This window comes from Astatotilapia calliptera, chromosome 3, assembly GCF_964374335.1.
Source record: "Astatotilapia calliptera chromosome 3, fAstCal68.1, whole genome shotgun sequence".
In the NCBI taxonomy this organism is placed as follows: Eukaryota; Metazoa; Chordata; class Actinopteri; order Cichliformes; family Cichlidae; genus Astatotilapia; species Astatotilapia calliptera.
The window spans coordinates 76,157,184-76,179,289 of NC_137424.1; the positions used below are offsets into that span (position 1 = coordinate 76,157,184).

The window sequence follows — 22,106 nt, forward strand, 5'->3', positions numbered from 1 at the left end:
AACGTAACAACTATGTACAAGATAGATATATTTATCTATTTATTTGTATATCTTTAAATATATTATTATATAGTGACAACAAGATTGGATCATAATGAGGAATCCTGGAACCAGACAAACCATGTTCAGGGACTAATCTGTCTAAGGCAGACGTGGTTGTAGTGGAAACCATTTACAACTTTCTGATCATTAACATCTTTGCAGAATGAGGTAGGATCAGGGTTGGACCAGTAATCTGGCATACTGGGTGTTTTCCTGGTCGGCCTAACGCACTTTTGAGCCACTGGGTCGCCTAATCAAATCTCTTAACGCCACTGGCCCCTCCCCTGCCTTTGCTGTGCGCTCTCTCAGTTTGTAGAAAAAGTTTATTGTGGAAGAAGGAGTGAAAAGGTGGAGCCGGAAAGCTAAAAGAAAACAATAAAAAGAAACTAATAATGAGTCAAGTTAACCAACATAACTGCCGGGCTGCAGCACTGTGAACAGTAACAAAAGCAACCATTAGTAACCAGGCCTCACAGTCACTGCTGCTAGCACAAGCTGTGGGGAAGTGAGGAAGAGACAGAGGAATGTGGAATTCACATAGTAAAAAATGGAGGGATGGAGGGACCCAATTAGTAGTGCTGTGTGATACCTATGCTTTTATCTTATAAAGTCATGTAGAGGAGAGTAGTTTGTCATAATACAACACAGAGAGACAATCATCAACCATCACTGCATGTTGTTAGCAGGAACCCACAGAGAACCCACAGAGGAGAACATGCAAACTCCACACATTAAAAACATAGACTGTGGATCCAGAGAGAAAAAAAAGAGAGAAAGACGTTCTTTTTGTAAAGAAAAAAACAAACAAGCTGTGATTTGAGCTGTGTGTTTGTTTCAAGGTGACCAGCAGCTGACTCCACCCAAAGGAAGTGACCTCACACCTGTTTTATTCATTGAAACAAAAAAAGCTGTGAGCAAGTGTTTTGAGATGTAAACACTCACTCAAGAAGAAAGAAACTGGATCAGACTAAAAGTTAGCCAGTTGTTTTTATTTTCACTTATTTAACAGGATGGCTCATTTCAATAAAATCAATATGAAACAGTAGAAGATGGAAACCTGCCAGATTTGAGCTAAACTGCTCATTTCCATGTGTCGTCCATGGGCAGGTCACATGACTCTATCCAACATACAAAGACACACAAGAAAAGCCAGAGAAACAAAGACAAATCCAAACAATCCATCATCCTGAGTCAATACTGAGGACTGTTCCTTTATTACGACCACTGAAGGCCACGCCCTTCAGGTCATGTGATCATGTGGTTCGTAGGAACGCTCCTCTTCCTCAGAGGATCCACCTGTGCTTCCTCTCCTCTCTCCTCCACCTGTTACAGTGAGGGAACGTCCTCCATGATGGAGGAGCTGCTGGAAAGTGCTGAGAGTTTCCTCCAGAGTGAGACCTCTGTCACAGTTCAGAGGATCTACGGCAGCAGAGACCTTCATGGACACTAAAAGTCTCAAACACACAACAACAACATCACACTGACTCCACTCTGACATCACTGATCAATAATCAAAGAACACACAGATCAAACTGATTGATCAGCCATCAGAGGAGTCGGATCAATGGAGCTGCTTCTGTTCCTGATGTCCCCTGTTTGATCCTGGACCTGAACTCTCCCTGCAGAGGAGACACAACACAGTCAGACAATGAAGTCGATCATCTCAAGTCAAAGCATCTGTTAAAACTGGAATATTGTTACACTTTGTTCACATCCGAAGATTCACAGCCGCATTTATTCCAAAGAAGAGTCAGGATCAAACAGCATCACTGATTTCACTGGATTCAAAGTTTACTGTGAAAATGACATTCAATGAATCCAAACCCTCTGAGAGCTGCTGATGATCACGTGACCCATGAACAAACTCAGTCCCTTAGTGAATGTTTTTTTTTAACTGGTGGAATATTTTGTGGTCAACATCTCTTTTCCACCCTTCAGATAACTGAGTATCAGCACGAGGTCACAATTTGCTCACAAAAATCGTTTGTTTGCTTCTCATCCTAGAATATCAGATAAAACAGGTCAAACTTCATCTGCTTCAATGTAATCCAGTAGATAAATAGAATCATTTAAATGATCCTCATACACAAACTTCCTGTGTGGACATTATGTTTGATATTGGTACAGCTTTCATTTTTCATTTGTTGTTTGTTGGGTTCTTACAGGATCAGACTTCTGTTTGAAACTGACTCTTTTTCTTGTCAGCCTACAGCTTAATATCTTTATTTATCCTACGACTCATTTAAACTTAAATTCTAGTTATATTATAACGGGCTATGAATGCAAATTAGCAAACATGAACACAGCATCACTCTGGATCCTAAACAATCACGATCTAACTTTTTGAAACATTTCAACAAGTGGAAGTCTTTCTGTTTGGTCCTGGAGCTAAACAAGACAGTAACACAAACAAACGAACAAACAAAAAAACAAACCTTTGACTTTAAGCAGCACTGTTTTGTATCTGAAGATCTTCCTGCTATCGACTACACAGCTGTATCTCCCACTGTCTCTCTCTGTGGGCTGTTTCAGGGTCAGACTGAGGTCTCCAGTTTTCAGCAGGTCTTCATTCATTTTTGTTCGGCCGCTGTAAACCTGGTGCTGTTTGTGAGGCTCGTCGGAGTCGTTTGGATACACATCAACTGTCCTAATGTATCTGTCCCTCCATGTCACTTTACAATTTTCAAGTAGCTCTTGTGTGGTTTTGAAGGGCAGCTGGACAGACTCCGCCCCCTCCTCCACCTCCACCTGACAGACTGAGAGGACAACAAACACAACATGAGCTTTACAGACAGCAGCAGGTTTTCAGAGTTGTAGAGAAAGATGAAGGACAGAATCAGATCAGAGCAGGAGGTAAAATTCTGAATTTTCCTCTGATCCATGCAGTTCACCATTACAGACATTCAGCTTTCTTCTTCTACTCCTTTTTCTCTGTGTAAAACTTCCTGTTTGAATCATCCATCTGTAGTTTCATTGACTGCTGGAGGTTCATAAGCAGACTAAAGCACAAAGTCTGGTTTGTGTTCACAGAGCAGCTCAGAGCAGATCACACTGTTTAACTGCTGATGATGGAGAAATTAAACATGCAACCCTCTATATTTGTTCACTATGTGGATAAACGAGGCAGCAAGTGAACAAGAAACATGACGGGGAATTTCTCTTTGAGTTTTTCCTCCGTCTCATATAAGATTAATAAAGCTTCACTGTTGGTCCATTTCTCTGTGTTTGTTCCAGTTCACAGCTCATGATTACATGGATTTCATGTAATATGTCGGTGCTGAGGTGTGAATGGTTGTTTGTCTCTATGTGTGTAGGGTGTACCCCACCCCTCGCCCTATGGTGGCTGGGATAGGCTCCAGCCCCTCCTGCGACGCCGGCAAGGATAAGAGGAAGAGAATGGATGGATGACGGTGATGCAACAACATATATTTATGGTTACTTTAATGTTATCATATTTTCCTCTGTATGGAAACAAGTCTACTGATACAACTACAATAACATCTGCTTGTCAAAGCTGGACCCGTCTCACCAACAGGGAACCACTGCTTAAGATGATTTGACATCAGACTGAGGAATGTCAAATGAAACTTGGATTTCTCTCTCTCTCTCACACACACACACACACACACACACACGCGCACACACGCGCACACACGCGCACACACGCGCACACACATACATACACACACACGCACACACACACACATGCACACACAAATACATACACACACACGCACACACACACACACAGAGCAGCAGCACTGACCTCTGACTTTCAGATTCACTTGTTTCCTCAGCAGGATGTTTCCCTCCCTGCTGTAGACGGTGCAGGTGTAGGGGCCTCTGTCCCAGTCTGTGGGGTGTTTCAGGGTCAGACTGTAGTCTCTGTTTTTTAGCAGGTGTTCAGTTATCTGTGTTCGTCCCCTGTATCTGGGGTCCTGTTCTTGAGGCCTGTCAGTGTTGGTTGGATACACGTGGACCATCCTGTATGAACTGTCCATCCACTCCACTTTAGCATCTGCGGGCAGTTCAAGTTCAGCGTTGATGTGCAGCTCGACAGACTCCAATCCTGAATCCTCCATCTCCACCTTGGGGACTGAGAGGATAAAAAGCACACTCAGCACAATTTCTTTGACCGGATGAAGTGAAATATTTGCATTGAGAACATGTTTGACTGGCTCCACTCTGAGACAGACCTGAGGGATGTCCTAGGAAGAAAATTAAAGCTTGAATGTAACCTGCTACGGACCAGGTTACGCCTTCAGCATCCGTTACCATGGTGATCGATCCACATTAGAAACAGTGGCTTTAGACTCAGCAGACCTCACTAACAATTATATTCAACATTAGCTGTAACAAGTCGTTGCCCTATGGACAGTCTTAGCTCCTTTGTTTGATGGTTTGCTGTCAGAGCCTGGATTAGCACGATGAAATAAGCAGGGCCTTCCCTAAAAAACATGTCATCCTAACACCTACTTACACCTTTCAGCATTCATTGTGCCTTCTGAAGAAAAGTGCGCAGGCTTTTGAAGAAAATCACAGACATCCAATAGTCAAACTGCAGTTTTAATCCACAAATCGTACATGCAAGTTTTACAGATGGGTGAACCTTTGCCCATACATACTTCTGAGAAACTCTGTCTCTAAGATGCTCTTTTTGCACCCATCATGTTACTGACCAGTTCCTTAATCTAAATTGTTACAAAATATTTCTCCAGGTGGACAGAAATGACTGTGAAAAAGGTCACAAATGGCTGACAGCAAGTATCCTCTGACCGGCATGTACAGCACTGACCTCGGACTTTCAGCTCCACTTGTTTCTTCAGCAGGATGTTTCCCTCCCTGCTGCAGACGGTGCAGGTGTAGGTCCTGTTGTCTCCATCTGTGGGGTATTTCAGGGTCAGACTGAGGTCTCGTGTTTTCACACACTTTTCATTCATCTCTGTTCGGTCTCTGTAACGGTGGTACTGTCCTTCTTGCTGTATAGGGCTGTTCTGATGCACGTGGACCTTCATATTTGAACTGTCCTTCCACTCAACTTTAGGGTTTTTAGGGAGGCGAACTGTGGTTTTGCAGGGCAGCTGGATAGACTCCACCCCTGAATCCACCTCCACCTTGGGGACTGGGAGGACAACACAGCACAAAATGAGCTGAACAGACAGCAGCAGCACTGAGCACATTTTCTTTGACTGGATGAAAATAAAACAAAATGTCTGACTGGTTCCACTTTGCTAAACAGAGACAGTGTTGTCTTTAGCAGCAGTACAGCTGACTGCTTCTTTAAGAATTCAGTGTTACTGTCACATGTCCAGAGTCAAAGCTTTATTTCAAAGAGATGCAAGATGTTCACCACAGGAACGCTAAACTTGTTACCTGAGGGGTGTCCTATGAAGCACATTCAACACATCATATAAAACCAAAAAGCACAATCAGAGATCATCTTCATCAGGGTGGTGACGATGGAGCTGGAACACTTTAAATGTGAGCCATAAAAACATGATGCTCTACAAGTGCATTCAGCTCTGACACTGTCACATCATGAAGGAGACGTGGAAATCACTTTGTTACACAAATCAAAGTCAAATCAATTCTATTGATGGAATATTGTGTGATCAATAGACTGATCAGTTTCTAATCTGTCATCTATCAGCTTGAAATCCAGCATGTCAAACAGACAGGCAGCAGATTAGGACCAAACACAAACACAGTGAGACTTTTTCTTCACAGCAGTTGCAGGTAAACTGCAGCAACAATGCGACTCAGACAGTTTCTCTGTAACTGCAGGGCTTCCTGCGCTGCTGTTAGTCAGACACGGATCAACAGGTTGTGGATAGAAAGCAGATTCCTTCAGCAGAGGATCCATATCACACTTGAAACCTAACCCACGTCTTTGTGTCTCTACAGCTAAACTCTACAAGGACTCTGATGCTCTGTGGGGTTAACTAGTAAACTGTACGACATATATTTCAAGTGCATAGTGACACACTACTTAAACTGATCCAACTTTATTAACAGGAGACAAAGATTGTAACATTTTTAATAACCACATGAACTGTATTAATAACTAAGTGTACTGAGAGCGCTTAAAATATCTGAAACTCATTCATTCACTTACTGATATTAGTGTAGGAACAAAATTGTAGACAGAGATTTAAAAAAAAAAATCACAAAAAGAAAAACTCCATCTCAAATTAACGCAGGTCTTCTGCTCGATGCTCTCCTGTATATAAAACTTTCAGGTCCAAAGTGGGTACATATACAATGACTGCAGCAACAAACATTTTAGCTTCACATACCAAATACTTTTAAAGACATATTTTCTGAAGTCCAGATGACTTTTACCCCATTGAAATCTGAAGCAATGATTTAACATGAACAACTACTGAAAGAAAAAGCCTGAAATATTCTCACTGGTTTCACTAAATCTTCACTAATAGCACAGTACTGCTGTAAGTAGCCTGTATAGGTTTGTGCATCCCTCCATAGATATGCCTCACAGATCATCACTGAGCCACCACCAAGCCGGTCATGCTGAACGATGTTTCAGGAAGTGTAACGTTCTCCATGGTTTCTCCAGAGTGTGTGTCACATGAGTGTAAACCTGCTCTCGTCTGTGAAAAACAGAGGGTGATAGTGGAAACCTACCAATGCTGGTCTTTTATGGCAAATGCTGAAAATGTTTGATTTTTCTACTAAATAAAGCTGCTTTAATTATCTTTATATACACACTGCAAATGTGCTCGTATGAATCAAATTCAAATTTTATTTGTCACGTACACAGTCATACACAGTACGATATGTAGTGAAATGCTTGGACAACTGCTCGTGACCTAAAGAAAACAAAAAAGGAAAAGACTATGAATAAGATAGGAAATATATATGAAAAATTAAAAAGGGTAAATTTAACTAGGAAGGAATAAAATATAAATTAATTAAATCGTGGTATAAAACTTGTACCACCTGGTTCAGTGTAATCCTTTTTGTGAACAAGATGCTTGATTTCACACAGAGGTCCACAGCGCTGTGTAAACTTTTTAACTGCCAAAGCGAATTGAAGCTTTTTAAAATACAGATATTTCCTCCTGAAAATTTTGAACACGACAGTGCTGGTCAGTGAGCACAGGGTCCACTGGAGGATGTCAGACCTTCAGGTCACCCTCATGAAGTCTGTTTCTGTTTGTTTGGTCAGAGACATTCACACCAGTGACTTGCTGGAGGTCATTTTGTAGCTCTGGCTATGCTCATCCTGTCCCTCCTTGCGCAAAGGAGCAGTTACCAGTCCCACGTATGTGTTAAGGGCTTTCTACAACCCTGTCCAGCTCTCCTTGTGTAACTGCTTGTCTCCTGAAATCTCCTCCATGTTTTTGAGGCTGTGCTGGCAGACACAACAAACCTTCTGGCAATGACATCATTCATGCGTCATCCTGGAAGAGTTGGTCTACCCGTACAACCTGTGTAGGGTCCAGGTATGGGCTCATGCTACCAGTAGTGACACTGACACTAGTTAAATGCAAAACCGTGAAAAACATTCAGAGAAGATGTCAATTATCTGTAACGCCCTTCATGTCTTGGGGCTGTCTCATTGTGCTGTTAATTTCATTAGCATCAGAACAGCTGAAATTGATTAACAACTCATAAAATATGGAGAAAAACTAAACTGAAAAAAAACCAAAACATCACAACTGGGTGTCATGACATACAAGTGAAAACTAAGTATGTTCTTACCGCTACCCTGGAACTACAGAACTGACCTCTGACTTCCAGCTCCACTTTTTTCTTATTCAGGATCAACCATTCAGGATCTTTTGCTCCCTGCCGTCTGCTGACGGTGCAGGTGTAGGTGTTTGTATCTCCATCCGTGGGATGTTTCAGGGTCAGACTGAAGTCTCCAAATTTCAGCAGGTTTCTCTTCATCTTTGTTCGTCCTCTGTAAAACTGGTCCTGTTCTCCAGGCGGGTCAGAGCCGTTCTGATACACATGGACCTTCCTGCCGTCTCTGTCCTTCCACTCCACTTTACTGTCTTTGAGGAATCTGACTATAGCTTTGCAGGGCAGCTGGACAGACTCCACCCCTGAATCCACCTTCACCTCGTAATCTGAGAAAACAACAAAGCACAACATGATGACATCAGCAGCAGCTGTGATGGTCACATGACCTCCCTGTCCCTCCTTGTCTTCTAGTCTCAGTCAGATTGTGTCTCAGTTTGTTCCTGATGTGTTCCTGACTCGTTCTTTGGTAACTAGTCTGCAGCGTCCTGTAAAGTGCTGCAGACATGTTGGATGAAGAAGCACAGACAGCCTGAGCCTCCACAGTCGGCCATGTCTCACACACATCAGCACAGAAACCATGAAGATCTCATGTGTCTGAACATCTGAAGCTCTCCACCACATGACTGAGCACAACTCAAGGAGGAACATTTACTGAAGCTGCTGCAACATTTACTGTCAGCACATGTTTCCATGTCAGCTGCTGTTTACCACCACAGAAGAAGAACAGCTTGTCCACATGCAGCCTCTGTGTCAGATCAATGCAGTGAAGCACACACACTGTTTAGTAAAGTCATGCTGTGGAGCTGTTTCACTGATCAATGACTGAGTCTGAAGGAGTGTGAGCTACATGTTTGGGGTGTCCAAATTCCTAGTGCTGCATCCTTCAGAGGTCACATTTGTCACATCTGTAGGCCGATTACATCACAGCGACACAACGAAGACTATCCAAATTCGTAGACTCCTCCAAATCCTTTTCCCCCCAAATTTAATGGATGGGTTGGGCGTATCCTTTGTGGCCCACCATATCCCAGAATTCATAGTGTGGGCCAGCCAATTCCAGTTTCCAACAATGGCGGCCACTACTTAGTTTTAATATTACTCTTATTAATCTTTCTGGGTCACAAAAAAAACTTTTAACACATTTTCAGGCGAGAATGTAGCTGAGTAAACTTCAAAATATCTGCTCGGTTTATCAAGACATCACATATTTGAAAAAGTGGTCCGACGTTTTCGGAGACGTCTGTTACCCACCAGCTCGATAGCTAGCCGGGGCGAGAACAGCGAACTCCCGGCACAGCGTTTTCAAACCCCCCAGGTTTAGCATGATATATAAGTCACTCAAAAATGTTATTGTTTGGCTTTTTCCAGTGTTTTATTTGTTTGTAAGTAAATCAGTTTGGCTGAGATTAAAGTTATGGTTTTCACACAGCTGAATAAACGTCAACCGGAAAACTGATTAAACAGAAGTGTGAGACGGTCGAGAGTTTACACCAGTGTCCTGTTATATTATAGATAGCAAGGAGCAGACGGCCGAGTTTATTAAACTCCACCAAGACAGCTGGTGACACAAACTAAAGGCTGAAGAGCCAGACCAGGTAGACCGCGAAGGCCGGGTCCTCAGGTGGATGCAGCCTATGAATTTGGACACCCCTACAGTCAAGGAGCCACCAGAGGACACCTGCTAACCATTGGCATTATAGGTAGTGTAGTAGGAGACACTCACCTGACATGAAGTACTGCATAAAATGAAATAAGACTAAAACCACACAAGGAAGCAGGAAAATCAGAAGAAACACGAGAAGACAAAACAGGAGAACTGCGTCCCAGAATGACAGTTGTTCTGTGGAGAGAAAAAAGACTTCTGATCTCTGACCTCTGTTTACTGCATTGACCTCTTACCTCTTCCTACAGCACTGACCTTTGACCTGCAGCACAATTTTCTGTCTCAGTATGTCTTTGTCTCTGTAGATGGTGCAGATGTATCGTCCCGTGTCTTTCACTTTGGGCTGTTTCAGGGTCAGACTGAGGTCTCCAGTTCTCAGCAGGTCTTCATTCATCTTCGTTCGGTCTCTGTAAACTTCATCCTGAGTCATGATGTCATCATTTCTGTTAGAATACTCATGGACCGTCATGAGTCCGAGGTCAGAGCGAGTCCACTCCACTGCGGTGTCCTCAGGCAGGTCAGGTGTTGTGTTGCAGGGCAGGATGACAAACTGTGACCCTTCCCTCACCATCACCTCCACCTGCTGGTCTGAGAGGACAAGAAACCACAACAAACTGTAGAAGCAGCAGAAAAATGTTTTGTGTTGGGTGTTGTACAAAATGTCATCTAGTAATGTATGTACAGAAATGTGTGTGCTACGCCTCTCTGAGCTGAACACACACATCTGCGCACAAGCTGAACGACCTCCATGAGTGTAATGTCACATTTTCCAGAGGCTGCAGCAGTTCTCTGCTGTCATCTTCTGCTTTGTTGTTTGTGTTTCCACTGAGGTTACATCTGTGCTAAATGATGCTGCGGGTTTCATCAGTACTTTTTGAACACTTAAGGAAGTCATTTTTTTCAGTTTGACCTCTGAATGCAGTATTGCCTTTTGCCCTGTAATTACAGCAGGTGTTGGGCTTGTTGCTGACCTTTGACCTGCAGCTGGATGTCTCTGAGTCTCCGTTCTTTCCCTCCAGCACTGATGGAGCAGGTGTAGTTGCCGCTGTCAGTCTTTGTGGGTTTCCTCAGAGTGAGGCTGAAGTCTTTAATGATGAAAGCGTAACGATTCATTGATGTGCGCCTGCTGTAACGCTGGTTTTGTCCTCTAACATCGTCTCCTCCTTCTCGTCGTTGATGTACAGATTTGGGATCGAGGTCACTGGAGGTCCACATCACTGTGGTGTCCTCAGGTATAAAACCTGAGAACAGACAGGGCAGCAGGACAGACCTTTCCCCCTCATTCACCTCCACCACCACCACAGCCAGAGCATGCTGGGAAACTGAGGACACACAAAGAGAAACTCAAATCAAATATTTTGGGTTTGACCCAGAGTTTAAATGACGAATGAAAAGTAACATTTTATGGAGGATGTATGCATGTGTAAGATAATTTTATGTGTTCTCAGACTGTTTCCTATCTGTGTGTGGATTGAAGCATGGGCTTGTGAGTCCTCAAACATAGCACACACATCGCTGCACACATTTGTACATCTTAGTTTACGCTTGGGATCATATCATCTACATCTGAACGCTTTTGAGGCAAATTTCTGAGCTGCCGAGTCACCACACAGCAGAGCAGGGAGGAGAAGATGCACAAACATGTCTTCTTTCTAATGAAGAACAGCAACACACTGAACCTACAATTAAAGTATCGATCAGATAGAAATACCAGCAATAGCATCGATATTATCGATACCTGCATCACTCCACCTACATGCACTTTCAACCAGCAAACAAACCCTCATAAATGTCTGTCTTTAAATGTTATTCTGAAGGTAACAATACGTCACCTGCATTTTCTTGGACTAAATGCCGCAACTAATTTTTGAAGTGATCAACAAGCCACAATGAGCTACTCATTAAATGGCATTTTTAAATTCCTTGTCATTTATAGTACTAAATTGTTTTCATTCTAAACTCAACACATGGTCTGCTCTGCTAATATGGAGGAACTACACTGGGAGCAAGCAAGAGTGGGGCAACAGAAAGAGCCACTCATACAGGATGTTTCCATACGGTGGAGTTCAATGCTGGATAAGTCAAGAGGCTGTTTTTGCTGCTTTAGACAAACAAAAGCACAAGCTAGTCATTTTAACTCCATCAGAGCTGGTAAAACTCCAAAAGCTGGCACTTTATTTGGAAATTTTTATTATTATTATTTAAAGACAATACCATTTTGAAAATGTACTTAAAAATAAAACTGCTTTTAAGTACTTTAAGTCTGCCCAATTTTGGCAAAAGATAGTATTTTTGTTTCTCTGTTTTGAATTGAAATGCAGTTAAAATGCTTTTTTTCCCATAAATTAAAAGAGCATGAGTTTGCAATATTCATGTCCATGTCTATTATTTGATTCTGTTGCCCACTAAAACCCTTTTAAATGAAAAAAAAAAACATTTGTGCTTTGGGGCAAATTTTCTTGTGTGATCAAAGGCGATTAATCAGTATTAATTAATCACAACGCCTCTAATTAATTAGTTTTTTTTTAATCGAGTCCCACCCCTAAAAATAAATTATGATGTCAAACGTAATAAATTACTGTGAAAGTCTCTTGATGCAGGTTATTCATTCATTTCATTCATTCATTTCATTCATTTATTTGTTCATTTCCAGGCACAACAAATACCTATATTGAACATAAAATGCACAAAACAAAAAACAAAAATTGCCTGAAAAAGGAGTGGGACGAAGAAAACTTATTAAATCCCACCCCTATACTCAGGTTATTGAGCTTTGTGTCATGATCCTGGGTCTTTCGACCCAGCGTTTTAAGTTTGAGTTTATTTTGTTCATTAGGTTATCTAAGTTCATTTGTTTATTAGATTCCCCTTGTGTATCCAACCCCTGTTAAGTCTCCCTTGTCCTTCATGTGCTTCATGTCTGTGTTTCTTATGTTGTCATGTTTGCATTTCTTTGTTTCCCATTTTATTTTGAAAGAGGTCCTGTGTTCCTGCATTTTGTTTCACTCTTCCCCTGTGGCGTTGTTATGTTCATGTTGATCTACTGTGCATTTCTGTTCCATGTTTCAGGTCCCTATGTTCGGTCTCCCCAGTCTGTTAAGTTCACATGTCTTGAGTCCCGTCAGTGTGTTTCCTGTTTTACTTTCAAAGTCTGTCCTATGTTAATGTTTCTAGTTTTGCTTCCCTTGTCTCCTCCTGCCTAATTACTCCCAGCTGTGCTCTCCTCCTGTGGCTCATTCCCCCTCGTTATCCCTCAGTGTATTTAAGCCCCATGTTTCTCTTTGTCAGTGTTGCGTCCTCCCTCATAGCTGTGTGATTTTTTTCCCAGTTTAGTTTTGTATTGTTTTTTTGTGTCCCACTCCACGCCAGCAATAAAGCTGTGTTTTTTGAGTTTACTTTTTGTCTCTGCGAGTTTGCGTTTGGGTCCTACTCTTGCCTGCACACAGCCGTATTGTGACACTTTGAGCTTCCTGGGAAAACTAGTTTTGACGCACATGATTAAATCACCTTCAAAAAAAACAAAAAGCACACCAATATATCTACTCTCTAAAACAAACAAAGAAAGAGAAAGATCTCTCAGGATACTTTTCAAAGTTCAAAGCTGCAGCCATATTCATTGCTTCAAGCACTTGACTAACTTCCCAGCTTTTCCAGCTGCAACAGCGGAAGATTCTGTCATCTGTCTTTGCCTTCACCAAAACAACCATGGCAATGTCCTACATGCTTAACCGAGGGAAGAATGTGGTTCTTTTAAACACAAACCACAAGGAACCAGCAGCCAGTGATGGGGAAAAGAGGAAGCCTGTAGCAATCCTGGACTACAATAAGTGCAAAGATGGCGTGAATAACCTAGACAGGGTTGTTGCCACCTACTGTGGCTGCTGGCTGTCTTCTACAATGTCCTGGATGTCTCAGCATACAATACCTTTGTCCTGTGCAGTGCATCTGGAGTGGGAGTCCACTAAGATCTACCAATGAAGGGTGTTCCTGGAAGGGCTGGGTCACATGCTGGTGACTCCAGCAATTGCAAGATGGCCTTGTACCCCAGACACAAAAGCTGCTATTGTTGCTGGGATACAGCAGTCTGAATCAGAGAATGACCCACAGCCCACCAAAAAAAATAAAAAAATAATGAGGAAATGGTGTGGGCTGTACGTCCACAGAAGAACGGCAACCACTTGTTCCAGCAAAGACCACTTTACTGTGGTTTGAACATCCTGCTGCCCTTCAGCACACACACACACACACACACACACACACACACACACACACACACACACACACACACACACACACACACACACACACACACACACACACACACACACACACACACACATTTTGTACCAATAAAACGGCACTGACTGACCAAGTGGGAGTTTCAGTAATTCCCAAAAAAAAAGACAAAGGAATAATGCAAAAAAATAAAAAATAAAATCATTGTTACTGGTACTGGCCTGTATTAGCAGGGCTCTAGAGTGCAACCAATTTGGTCGCAAATGCGACCAAATTTTTCAGTGGTGCAACTAAAAAAAACAATATTTGATTGCACCTGTGCGACCAACTGTTCGGGTAGCAAAAAATAAAAATAAAAAAATCTGCAACTCTCCGTGTAGTCAACAACAGACACAGACACACATTATGCCCCTATCGTGGACTAAACCAATCAGAGATAGTAAGGGGCGGGACCTCTCTGATTGGCTGTGGTCCAGTTGAAAGTGCAGGTGGAAGTGGGAGGTGAGTAGCTTGAATAAAGCGATATCAATTCATTAAATCCTGAATCGACTTTTAAATATAACTGTGTTTTGCCAGAAACGCCAGATTCTCAGATTAAAGCTCACAAAACCATTTCAGCAACAACCAAACAGCAGATGAGAGCAGGTACACGGACTCCACACAAAGACGTAAACACAGAGCGACGGCCCGCAGACGGACACGCTGTCGGAGCTTAGCGATTCTGATGCGTCTGGTCCGCGCTGTGATTACGTCTTTTTGCGCTGATTCTGAGCTGCAGGTTTTGTCTCTCCAACCAAAATTCAGGAGCCAGCAGCAAAAGAAGCAGCAAACTGCGCTTCACATTTGATCAATGTCGTCATGAATTTTGCTGTTTTGCTTCCACGACTATTAAAATCACACTTCATGCACAGCTAGCTCTCTCTCTCTCTCTCTCTATACTTCAAGAACAGTTTCCCGTCTCCAATCTCTGTTTTCTGTATTATTCATTCGCTTATTACCCACCAGTCTACCCTTGTTTACAGCGCTGTGGCTGCTGTCTTTTTCGTTTTCACTTAAATGACCTCGGACAAGAAAGCCTATTTTTTCTGTTGTTCAATACTGAAGAAATTTAAACTTTATATGCAGAACACTGTAGAATATTTTTAAGGTTATCTGCTATAAAATGCCAGACCAGGAAAATCTCCTTCATGTTTTTCTGTTTTATTCTCAGTTACTTTCACACAAAGGCATCTGCTGTGATGTTCACAATTCTGATGAAGTCAGTACTGATAAGTGATCAGAATTATAATATTTCTGACTGTCTGAGGCTAAGTTGAATCGAATCGGGACTTTGAAAACCAGAATCGAATGGATTATAGAAATCAGTGATGATACCCAGCCCTAGTGAGCAGCCTAGGCACGACAGAAGTGGATGTAGCTGTAATAGGAAAAGAACTATTGCTAACTTTTCTGTTAAGTTAAGGCCTGATCCTTCTGAAATTCATAGCCAGTGCTCTGACACGGTGTCATCAATCTTTGAATGCTGATAAAGCACAGTGCATCCAGAAAAACACATATTATATAAATTATTATAAAATTTGTGTGCGCCTAACTTTTGTGCCGGTACGCCTAACTTTTTAAAGTTAGGCGTACCGGTACGCCCATGGCAAAGAGTTAGTCTAGAGCCCTGATTAGGTTTCATCACTAATACGCTGAAAAAAAATTGAACTTTATTGCTTTTCCCCCTAAAAAGTTAGTAATATATAATTTAACTGGTATTTGAAGGGTATAAGTTCTGAATTTGAATTAAATTTTGTTTTTTCATCACCAGGACTTGTGCTAATTTAAATAAAATCAAGTTAATGAAAGTGGAAAAATAGTAGTAATAGTAATTTTATCTACTTTTCTTTGTCTGCACAAAAAAAAACCCCAATGTATAATCGATGTTGTTGTTAATCGATTACATGTCCCAGACTCTACTATTAACAATACAAGATCCAGTAGCACTGCAAATATAGGAAATGGGTATTTTTGAGGCCGTCTTCCAACAAGTGCATTGTACAAACAAACTGGTGTTTTAAGGGTTAAAAATGTAAAAAGTAATTACTATTTTATACTTATGAAAAGAATCAGAATCAGAATACTTTATTGATCCCTGGGGGAAATTATTTTAGAACTGATCTTAGTTAAAAACTTGCAGTAAAAATAGCAAAAAAAACCTATTAAAAAAAAAAAGCAGTTTATTTATATAGCACTTTCAGACAACTCCCAGCTGAAAACAAAGTACACTTAACATGCCAAAAACGATACATTGAATAAAAAGAAAGAAAATATAAAATGATGATTGGAATTAAATTTAAAATAATAAAATCAGCACATTAGATTGAACTAAAACAATAAAACCAGGGTCATACTGTGTCATAAGCCAAGGAGTTAAAATGGGTTTCAAGACGCATTTTAAAAGTGGACAATGAAGGGGCCTCTCTAATGTGCTGGGGCAGATTGTTCCAGAGATTATGAGCAGCATTAGAGAAGGCCCTGTCCCCTCTGAGCTTCGTCTTGGACCTGCTTGGACCTGGGTACCTACAGGAGCAGCTGGTCAGCTGCCCTGAGAAACCTCAGGTCAGCTGACCAGGGTGAGTAGGGATGAAGAAGCTCAGAGAGGTAAGGCAGAGCAAGACCATTTAAACATTTAAAAACAAACATTAGAATTTTAAAATGAACTCTTAGATATACAGGCAGCCAATGGACTGAAGCGAGGATGGGAGTTATGTGCTCTCTTTTACTAGTTCTGGTTAAAAGTCGTGCAACAGCATTTTGGACCAGCTGCAGACGAAAGAGAAGAGACTGACTAACTCCACAATACAGAGCATTACAGTAATCTAAATGAGACGAAATAAAAGCATGGAGTAACATAGGTCTTACCTTTGCCAACGGCCTTAAATGATAAAAACTGGACTTGACAGTAGCTCTAATTTGAGTTAATTTAAAATCACTGACCATCTTAAAACCCAAGTTAGTAACAACAGCTTTAAAATACAGGGGTCCCAAATCAATAGTGGAGGGATCACAAGGTCCACTAGGACCAAACACAATCACAACTGTTTTGCTTGAATTACGTCTTAGAAAGTTCAGGGATATCCAAGATTTAATGTCTTCTATACATAGAAGTGGTTTAATGGAGAAGCTATTTTTCTGCTCAGAGGCAGATAAATCTGACAGTCATCCGCAAACTGATCAATCTAATAAACTTAAACCTGCACCATCCTTCTTATTCTGGTATTTTAAAGAGTAAGCAACCTAACTAATAGGGCTCTAAAACTCCCAGCAAAAAAAAAAAAAAAAAAAGGGAACCCCCCACCCCCCACCTTATGATGCTTAATCGACGTAATCAACTTTAATTTGATGCAGTGTGGAAAGAAAATGCACAGAAATAAATTAATTTTCAAGAATAATTAAATAGAGTCAACATCTTTCTTCAACAGAATGGCAGACTGCACAGATGGTACCTTCCCAAAGGAAAAAGTAGTATAGCTTACTAGGGTATATTAGACGTAATAGTTACTATATACAGTAATGGACTTCATGCCCTATCGGCCCCCCTGGCTAAACTTTGCTAGACCTGCCCCTGCACAGTTACCAGCCGTCAGCTACGTAGAAAAAGATCCTGGTGTAGAAAGTAATATTAAATAAATTCTAACAATAGCTGATCAAGGTTAAACGTGCTGCTGTTGTTTAGCGTGACATCCGCCGGTTTCCCCGTTCTGGCGCAAAGTGGGCGATAAGCAAACAAGAGAGAAAAGCCGATCAGCTGATCATCGATCAGTTTCATGATTGAAGTAGAAACAGGAGAGGGAGGGAGAGAATGAGAGAAGAAGAAGCAGCTGTGCAGCAAATACACAGAATAACTCCAGCTTTGTGTCTTTTTCATTGTAGCTGAAACTGTTCCTTTTCATCTCAATACCAAACACTCAATATTTTCTCTGAATACGAGACGATTCCGTTTTTTACGGGACGGTTGGAAACTCTAATAACTAACCTTATAAATAAAATAAGATAAAACAAGTTCAACATCAATAATATCATAGCACCACCCAGCAGTATATAAACTCCGTCATGCTAGCTAGTACGCAGTACGAGTTATTGTAACTGACTGTAAAAAGTCAGCATAACGAAAATAAACTCCACCTAAACTTGGTTTATATCTGACCCAGAGAGACTGCAGGTCATAACTTCTTCTTTTTTTTTTTTTGCCTGTCCCGTTTGGCTCTTTTGCATCAGAATTGTTGTCTAAAGGCAAAGAAAGATGCCCAACGGATTTACTTTACCAAATTGACCATCCCAGCCTTGCCGTAATGGTCCATTTGATTCACCTTTTATTGTTTATTTTATTTTCACTTGCTGAATTCGGGACAGACTTGACTGGGAGAAAGAAAGAGGGAAAGAAACAGCTGAGAAGAGGGACGGGGGAGAAGGGCAAAAGACAAAAACCAACAGAATAAGAAGACCAAAAAAAAAAAAAGGGTCATAACTTCTTACCTGAAGTTCAGTTCACCGCCTCGGTTCTCTGCTCCTCCTGCCTTTCCGTCATCTACCTGCCAGCGTGTTGCATCAGCTGGCCTCCACCACTTGCTAATGTTACTGAATCTGTGGAAGCTCCGCAATAGCCACCACCAAACAACTGAGTTATTTTTAAACATCTCCCAGCATCTGGCCAATCCACCACCTTTCAGTGTTTATACCGTCACGGGAAAAAAACGGGAAATAAAACAAAACAAAACCCATCGGCCCATAAAAACAAAAAATCACCATCGGCCCACCGGGCAAATGCCCGTTTGTGGCCACTGTGGCAAGTCTTGTGAGGTGCTTTTTGATATTTAATGGATCGGATTACATTTTTTATTTCTCTCCAGTAATTTAGGTCAGTATCGGACCGATACCGATACGCAATATCGGATCGGTCCATCTCTAGTAAATACAATGAAAAAAGCAGAGGCCCTAATATTGAGTCCTGCAGGTCCTAAACTGAAGAGCGTCAGAAAAGGACTCATGCCCTAAAAAGTTAACACTAAAAGTTCTGTCAGTGGGATAAGACCTAAACCAATTCAAAGCAGTACCATGATGTTGTAAACGAGACAGTAAAATGTTGTGGTCTACAATGTCAAAAGCAGCTGTTAGGTCAAGGAGGACAAGAACAACATGATTACCAGAATCACAGGAAAGGAGGATATCATGAAAAACCCTTAAGAGTGTTGACTCAGTGCTATAGAGGTTTTTCAAACCTGATTGGAAGACCTCCAAGATACCGTTCTCATTTAAAAAGAATCCATCAATTGGAAATAGACAGAGGGGTCAGACTCAGGGGAAGAAATGAGAGAGTAGCTGTAACCTTCTCAATGAAAAAACACATAAAATCATTAGACAGTTTATGAGAGGCCTCCAAACAGTCACTTTAAAATGAAGTCAATGGAGTAACACACGTGATTATTACTGTTGGAGGAAATGATCTTAGATAGGTTTTTTTATTTTAGCCTCTTTGACCGTATCCTGATACGTCAGCAGTCCTTTAAGATTTGAAGAGACACCTGCAGTTTGTCCCTCTTCCATCTGCGTTCAGCTCTACAACACTGCCTCCTCACAGCCCGAGTGGTGTCATTAACCTCCTAAGACCCAAACTCTTCCATGGCATGCATTTTTAATTTCTCTTTGCTATTCGGGCTGATTGGGACCTGATGAACGTAAAAACAAAGAATGATCTTTTTACCTGATTTTGCTCTACAGGGGCCTGATATCCACATGTGAGGACATTCGTTTTAAATTTCAATAGAACAGTGGCGGTAAATGTCCTCGTGAGTGGATATCAGGCCCTTTAGAGCAAAATTTATTATTTTGGTCTAGACAACCCAAAGTGTGATGTCCACATGTCAGGTCCTAGGAGGTTAAACCAAGGCTCGGTTTTAGCCTTGGGCTGCCTGGTGTTGAGATTAGCTAATTTGCAGTGCCTCAATAATGCTATGCTTTTTATTAATAGGTGTTATAAAGTTATATAGTGTAGTATTAAGTGGATACAGCCCTGAAAAATAAAGGCATGAGACCATGTGTCCTTGGGGAGTAGAAAGCTGCAGACTCTCACTCATGTTTGCCTGGGAAAAAGTAGATAAGAGGGACCATCTCTAGTGGAAAGTTACTGAGACGCTGTTGTTTAGACTAGAGTGGGACGCCCTGTAATAAAACTGTCAGGGGCACACCACTATTTTGAGATCTGCAGCAACGTGTCATGCAGGACGCACCTCCCTTCAGGAAGTCATGTGAAAGAGAAATAAAGAGTTAAATGGTCTACTGAGCCGTGTTTTGTCTTCCATCAGATGCCTCTGAGGAATCAAAAGAACTCGGTGAAGTGTTGGTACTTAACACTGGTTTTTAATGGTGCCACAGAGTCCAGGATAGCTAGGCAAGAAGATTCAAACCAGGAGCTGAGGTCCTCTGTGTCCACGGGAGTGAGATCAGCAGGGTCAGACAGGCTAAAAGTAGAGGAAAACTGGGCGGCAGTGGAAGAGTTACTGATCTGACAGCGGCGAACAGTAGTTTGAACTGTAGTGTGTGAAAACACAGCATCAAATAATACAATCATATGGTCAGGAAAGGCAGTGTCAGACATTTCCACGTTACACACAGGCAGACTGTGTGACAAGACCAGGTTTAGTGTGTGTCTGTATTCGTGTGTGGGACCAGATACGGACTGGACCAGATTAAAAGTCAATAAGGCTTAAAAACTCCTTCACCAGAGGTTTGTCAGGACAGCAGACATGGATATTAAAATCTCCCACAATAAGAACGTGATCGTTCTTATCGGCCCCATCTTGGATCACAAGGGTCACAGACCTAATCTGTTCGTGGCCAAAAGTGGCCACAAACAAGCCGAACAGATATTGATTTTGAACAAATCCAGAGGGTTAAACTGTGGGCGGTAATAATCTGAGAATGACCTGATGTCATTTTCTCCAAATGTTGTTAATATTCAGATGTGACTTAACGCTTATCAGCCCTGCACTCTTATCTGCAGCAACGCCCTGGCACATTGAACTACTTCAGCACATAGTTAGCCTCCCCCATGGTAGAAACTCTCAAGCTTTCACCTGAAAGCCCGCAGTCTGTTAGTCCTGACCCTCTCAGACATCTTTCACACAGTCAACGTCATGAGGTCGCTGTTTTCCGACACTGAGTGAATTTATGGCGCTGTGATGTGACTGAGTGCAGATTAAACAGTTTAACTGAGCTCAGAGTTTCTTACCGCTCAGGAGGAGAAACAGCAGCATCTTCATCCTCCTTTAAAAACCACAGCAGCCACAAGGTCCGGTAACCCTGGATGAAGCAGAGCTCCCACACACGCCTCACTGTGGCTCCTGTTCCTTGTGTTTTGTATATGCGGGGAAACACCCCGCCTTCCTCCAGCTGTAAGTGCTGACAGCTGCTGCGTTCAAAACACCTCGGATTTACGGACTACATTCTAGAAAACGGGACAAACAGGATTTGTTTTGCTTCTCAGCACGTATAACCATTCAAACACCACAGCATAAGAACGCTTTTACTTTTGTTTGTTTGTGCTTAACAGCACTGCAGCACAGTCACGGACTGAGCTGCAGTGCTGTGTGTGCTCAGTGAGTCACACAGCAGAGGCAGGCCTGATTCAGAGATTTACAGTTTAACTGCTCCTTACATTCACTGCTGCCGTCTTGGATTGTTAAGTAGGTCTTGGTGGGGCTGCTCTTACTTTCCTAATAGGAAATCCGAGTTTATGAGGAAGTTTCAGATTCAAATTCTTACTGGGGACTCTGAAATCCCGAATTCCCGCTGAACTCACCATTAGTGTTTAGTTTCAGTTTCGGCTGCTTGTCTCTGAAGCCCTGGGCCGTACACCTGGTTTCTCAATTCTCAAATACTAGAGTCCGGACTCGCGTTTTCGCCAGTCCGGACTTCGTAAGTTTACATGGGAGTCCGGACTTCCTGAGAACGGCAGTGTACTTGATGACATCTCAGTTCCGGAGTTTTTACTGCATCCCCTCTTAATTTAACTGTGATTTATATTTGCAATTGAATTACACATGATGTAGTTTTTTTTTTAAGAAAAAAAAACTATTTAGAAAGCATCTTAAGCACTTTGGCAAAATTCACTTTTACATATCTGTTTCATAATGTCTAAGCTTCATCCAGTTAAGCACAATCACTACGACTGAAACACAAGCTTAATCTCTCTTAATAAAAATAGTATACATCTATGCCTGAATAATAATAAACAGGTGAGATGTTAGAGTGCTTTCATTTTTATTTTAGTAGACAATAAAAACTTACAATAAAGAGCTGCTGGGGTTTGGAACAATTTTTAAAAATATAATGTGATCGTTTTTGGATCTCCACA

At 41.7% G+C, this 22,106-nt stretch overlaps 1 protein-coding gene across 1 annotated transcript; it reads right to left on the reverse strand.

The window, feature by feature from the left end:
• Window positions 1-1,015: 1,015 nt before the first annotated feature.
• On the reverse strand, window positions 1,016-21,273 carry LOC113011404 (uncharacterized). Its single transcript, XM_080294322.1, has 8 exons — window positions 20,982-21,273; window positions 10,447-10,797; window positions 9,731-10,063; window positions 9,536-9,652; window positions 7,794-8,138; window positions 4,838-5,164; window positions 3,809-4,138; window positions 1,016-2,798 (listed from the first exon to the last, which is right to left on the reverse strand). The coding sequence occupies exons 1-8, from the start codon at window positions 21,010-21,012 to the stop codon at window positions 2,431-2,433; spliced, it is 2,202 nt and encodes a 733-aa protein (XP_080150448.1). The 5' UTR covers window positions 21,013-21,273; the 3' UTR covers window positions 1,016-2,430.
• Window positions 21,274-22,106: the final 833 nt, after the last annotated feature.

Excerpts from the sequence above, each read along its gene's own strand:
- LOC113011404 (XM_080294322.1), bottom strand. The coding sequence starts at position 21,012 with ATGAAGATGCTGCTGTTTCTCCTCCTGAGCG. Across the intron at positions 9,653-9,730 it reads AATTGTGCTGCAGGTCAAAG|AACAACTGTCATTCTGGGAC; the intron begins GTCAGTGCTGTA and ends TTCTCTCCACAG. Across the intron at positions 5,165-7,793 it reads AGTGGAGCTGGAAGTCAGAG|TCCCCAAGGTGGAGGTGGAT; the intron begins GTCAGTTCTGTA and ends TTGTCCTCCCAG.